The sequence below is a fragment of the Bidens hawaiensis genome, unplaced genomic scaffold (assembly GCF_021521415.1).
Source record: "Bidens hawaiensis isolate Kalapana, Puna unplaced genomic scaffold, B.hawaiensis_p1.1 tig00002338_1, whole genome shotgun sequence".
In the NCBI taxonomy this organism is placed as follows: domain Eukaryota; kingdom Viridiplantae; phylum Streptophyta; class Magnoliopsida; order Asterales; family Asteraceae; genus Bidens; species Bidens hawaiensis.
The window spans coordinates 793,671-799,018 of NW_027491126.1; the positions used below are offsets into that span (position 1 = coordinate 793,671).

Below are 5,348 nucleotides of genomic sequence, written 5' to 3' on the forward strand. Positions count from 1 at the left end.
TTGAGAGTTTGAAAAAAGAAAGAGGCACAAATCCCTATGCACTGTCAAATGTCCCACCTGCAGATCCATCATTGAATCTCAATATTTATTTATTTTTCTCTCTTTCTTTTCTTTTGTCATCACCTCACCTCCCGCAAATCTCTCTCTCTCTCTCTCTCTAAAATCTCTCCGTCAATATTCTCTTTGTAGATTCTGCAAAGACGAAGAAGAAGAACATCAAACCAAAAGGTCAAACCTTTTCTTTTCTTTCTTTCTGGGTTTTTCTTATTTAACTTTCTTTTTCAGTTTTATAACTTTGAATTTACTTCTTGTTACCCATTAATGTTGTTACAAAATTATTATTATTATTATTAGTCATTTTGTGACCACCGTCACCGACACTGACATATTTAACTATCTATCTTCAACTTAATTAACCCATGCCTCATTTCCCTTCTTTTAATTTAATCTTCTTTCTTGTCCTTATCTGGTTTTTGTTTCTTTCCATATCTTAATTATTACTGTATTTATATTATCCCTTGTTTTCCTATTATTCACTCAAATTACTAGTATTTATTAGCATATTCAAATTGGGATTACAACAAAATCCCCAATCTTTTGTACAAATTTTTCAACTTTTTGCCCTAAAAGATGTGCTGACGTCATATCGGTGGGTACAAGCTTGATTGCTCATAAATTTTGAATTTTTTTTATTTGTTATAAAAGGGTAGCAGATTATTTCTTGTTTTTATGAAGTTGAAGTATAATTTGAATCTGGGTGTAGTGCAATTTTGTCAAATGAATTATTAATTACCATGAAAACAGGGTACACAAATAATAAAGGAAAAGTGAAGTTTTTTTATTATAGATATAAATAAATATATTTGAAAGATGATAATAATGAGATAGTGTGCTTAATGCCCTTTCTTCCTTTCCCACTACATTTTATTATCTTTTTGAGTTTTCTCACACATGCATTAATCAATGGTTATTATTATTTTTTTATTAATTGTTATTCATCATGACCATAATCAAGGGAATCTTGTTATTGGGATTCTTGTGATACCATGGAGTTAATTTAGGGTTTTGGTGTTGTAACCTTGTGAGACAGAGAAATATATCAGTGAAAAAAGAGAGAGACTTGAGGGGTGCAAAAATAGATTTGAGGGTATAAGTTGCGGGTGCATTTAATTTCACCCGAGCTTTATGTTGAAATGTTGAATGCACCCCTTAACAGAGCACCCGAAATAGGTGGGTTGGTACTGTTAAAATAATAAAGCGTTTGTGAGTAAGATAGAGATAAAAGATTAAAGATAAAAGACAGAGGGTTGGATGTGATGTGGGAGGTTTTTAAAAAGTAAAAAATTTAAAGACAAGTTTTTTTTAGTTTTTAAAAAGTAAACAAAAGAATACCTTATCTTTATCTATTATCAATGGTATTGATCATTGATGATTGATTGATTTTCAAGGACCACACATGTCCCTATATTGCAGGTATGCAAATTTGTGATACAAAACACCCAATGAGCTCAGTTTGGTGATACTATCTTGCTTGTACATTTGTACTTGTCTTGTCCATATCAAGAACCTAATAACTGCAGTCAATTTATGTTTGGGACACTGTTTTCTTTAGTCTAAATATGTCATTTGCATGAGTTTAGTATTACTTGCTAAATTTTTGGTTATTTAGAGTTCATATAACTGCACTTATTGCAGGTTTTGGAGGACATTGATTAGAGATTAGAGCATTAATATTTGTCATGCCATCTCGTTTGTTATAATGCTGTAAAGAACTAGTAGATATGGCATCGTCATCGTCATCGTCTTCAAACCGCAGGCAAAAGCAACATGATGGAAGCAAATCTATGGAGATGGAAGAGATTGTTAGATACATGTCGAATCTACCAAGTTATTTGGAGAGGGGTAAACCCGTCCAAGATCGAGCTTTGAATTTTGGTGTTTTGGATTGGGGGCGCTTAGAGCAATGGCAATATCATCAGCATCACAAACCGAGTGTTGTCACAAGCAATTCAAGTAATAGATCGTCTCTCCGTTCTCATTTAAATGTATCAACTGAAGACATATCAAGTAAAGATGCTTCTGTTAGTCACTCTGGGGATAGGAAGACTACCAACCGATCAAGAACCAAACCAAAAGGTTCCAAAAAGAATGATTTACTTTCTCAAAATCTTGTTGAACCCAAATTATCAGATTATACGGGAAGTTATCAAACAGCAGCATCCTCATCATCTTCAAAGGGCAAGATGAAAATCCAAGAGGAGTTGGTAAATAAAAATGGAAATTTTCAAGATTCATCTTATGTGACCGATAGTTCAAAGTCGCTTCCACTTAAAAACAAAACTTTGAGCAAAAAGAAATCAAAAAATGAAGCCAATTCCAAAACAGAAACCAGCATTACACCCCAAGTCACGACCACCCCGGAGAAGAAAGAGTTGAATATATCTTCAAAGAATTCAGAATGTAAACCAGGAAGCAAAAACCAGTGCTCAAAGCTTGCAGCTACTAAATCTGGTACAAAAATATTGGAATCTACTCAAGTATCTCAGATTCCACCCGAAGATTCAAAAATAAAATCAAAAGTGAAAATGGATTTGGGAGGTTGCAAGGAAGTCAAAGTTGATAATTCATGCACAAACAAGAAGAGCGATTCATCATCGTTGTTGTCGTCATCATCATCATTAACAAGAAAACAGGCATTTTTTCAGATTGCTGTAAAAAATGGCCGCCCATTATTTACGTTTACCATCGATAACAATAACAACAATATTCTTGCAGCCACAGTAAGAAGTTTAACTGCGAAAGATGACTCAAACAGTTGGATTTACACATTTTTCACCATTCAAGAAGTTAAAAAAAAGAAAAGCAATTGGTTATCTTTATATAACAACTCTAAAGATAATAAAAGTAACGCATACCTTCCTAATGTAATAGCCCAAATGAGGGTTTCAAACCCTTCAGTTTCAAATGATACCATCAGAGAGTTTGTGTTATCCTCTGTTGACTCGGGTGTTGACCATGATGAGGTGGAAAAAGAGTTGGCGGGCATTGTTGTTCGGTTTTTAAGGAAGGCGAGTGAGCAGGAGGATATTCAAGATTGTTTTAGTATGACAGTTATTTTGCCAGGTGGACATCATAGTGTGCCGAGAAAAGGTGAACCGTCACCGCTGATTGAACGGTGGAGATCGGGCGGGAGGTGTGATTGTGGCGGTTGGGATGTCGGTTGCAGATTGAGGACTCTTGGTAATAATGTGAAATCTGGTGGAAGATTGAATTCGCCTGAAAGTTTTGAGCTTTTTCTTCAGGTATGTTTTAGTTTCAAGATTTATATGTTAGTTGAGAATTTATGAATAATTTACAAAAGGGTTTTATTAAATATTGTGAAATGGGAATGTGCTTTTGGTAGGGGTGGTAAACGGTCGGGTTGGTGGGTTGGATTGAAGATTCTGAACATCGCATATATTTTTATTCATGTTAAAAGACATCAATGCTAACAAAGACACTTAAAAATCGTGTGACCTATTCCTTTTAACGAGTCAAATGGTTGTAAACGGATTGACAGGTGGTAATCAAGTTGTAAACGTTATAATCATAAACGAGTTGGTGAGTTGTAAATAAGGGTGTAAAAGAGCCAAGCCCAATCTTGGCTCGTTTAACTTGTGTGAGCTCGAGCTCGAGCCCGAGTTCAGCTCGTTTCAAGCCGTGTTTTTAAAACTCAAGGTTGGCTTGTTTAGCTTGTGTGAGCTCGAGCCCAAGTTTGGCTCGTTTAACTTGCGTGAGCTCGAGCCGAGCTCAACTCTCTAAAGCTCGAGCTTGATATACGCCTTTATAATTATTTTTAAGTATAGCTATAGTTATTTATATACATAACATAATAATAATATTATAATATATTGTTTAGTTATTTTATCATAATTTGTATACAATAGCCATTATCATAGAAATACATAATACGCTAAATAAATATTATATAATAGGTTGCGAGCTCGATAAGCGGGGCTCGGGCTCTCGCTCGTTTTTTAAACAATCTTATTTTAAGCCCAAGCTTGGGCTCAAGCTCATTTAAACTCGGCTCAATTTGAGATTTAAGCGAGCCTGTCTCTAGCAGCTTAACGAGCTGCTTGGCTTGTATACCCTAGTTGCAAACAAGTGTAAGGTTGACCAACTGACCTTATAAAATACAATTTTTTTTATTCAAAAATCAACCCGAACACAACTGTTTTGTTAAATATCCCAACCCAAAACCTAATTATTTTTTGTGTCATATGGTTTATAATTACAGGGAGACATCATAAACGAGGGACCATTTTTCAGCCTCTCTCCAATAAATGAAGGAATATTTTCAGTTGACTACAACGCGTCTTTATCGCTTCTACACGCGTTTTCGATCTGTATATTGGTCATTGAGTGCAGAAAATCGTCTCATTATACGGAACTCCGGACGTATGTGGCCAAACGAGTGGATGATGATGACGTGGCTCCTGCGACTTATGCTTCACTGCCACCTGTCTCCCCTGTTGGAAGGGTCTAAGTTTATATATAGGAGCATGTTTTCACAGGTACATTATTAGATGATGCTGCATTTTCAGTAACTGAAGATCAGTTAAATATATTAATTGTGTTTATGTAATTGTGAATTAAGTTAGTGAGAAATGTTAAGAGTTTTGGTATTTACAGGGGTAGTTTGGTTTTTCACATACCTCCTGTATGAACCTGTGCTGAAGTTTGTTACTAGTGTTTAATGCCAGGTTCGGCTGGTTTTGATAAAAGTTCTAGGCCGAAATGAAAACTTTGGTTTTAAAAACGACAAACCAAACCAACCAGTTTTGCAGTTCAATGGTGTGGTTTTGGCGGTTTGAACTGTTTATTTATTTTCTTTTCAGAATAATTAGTTTGTATTGAAATTTTAAAATGATGAAGTGGTTTGTGATATAATATAACTATATGTTAAAAAAAAGATATAGGTAAGCGATAGATGTTAGTACTTGATGTTGTGGGCGGTATGGAGCGTACAAGAGGGGCGGTATAGTCAAGGAATACTGGCGTGGGGTGGTGAAACCGGGGGGTGGGGGTTGGTGGGTTTCCAACGGTCATAATACCGTTCCAAATAAGAAAAACATTTTCAAATTCCATTTTTCTCTTAATATACCCCATTTATAACACCCTACCAAAACATCTCATGCTTTTTTCTATACTTTAAAATTTTCTTCAAAATATGGACTTCGACTACTGACTTTTATCACCCCGGGCTGACACTCTTCCCGATTCGGATTTAGAGAATAAAGCGATATTTTCTACAGTTAGAGATGCGACTCTACTATTAGTCTAGCAATGCGAAAGCTCACAACCAT

General features: G+C 35.3%; 1 protein-coding gene across 1 annotated transcript; it reads left to right on the forward strand.

Moving 5' to 3' along the window:
* The first annotated feature begins 1,781 nt into the window (after window positions 1-1,781).
* LOC143618663 (uncharacterized) lies at window positions 1,782-4,766 on the forward strand. Its single transcript, XM_077090778.1, has 2 exons — window positions 1,782-3,302; window positions 4,280-4,766. Exons 1-2 carry the CDS (start codon window positions 1,782-1,784, stop codon window positions 4,526-4,528), a joined length of 1,770 nt encoding a protein of 589 aa, XP_076946893.1. The 3' UTR covers window positions 4,529-4,766.
* The last annotated feature ends 582 nt before the right edge of the window (window positions 4,767-5,348 follow it).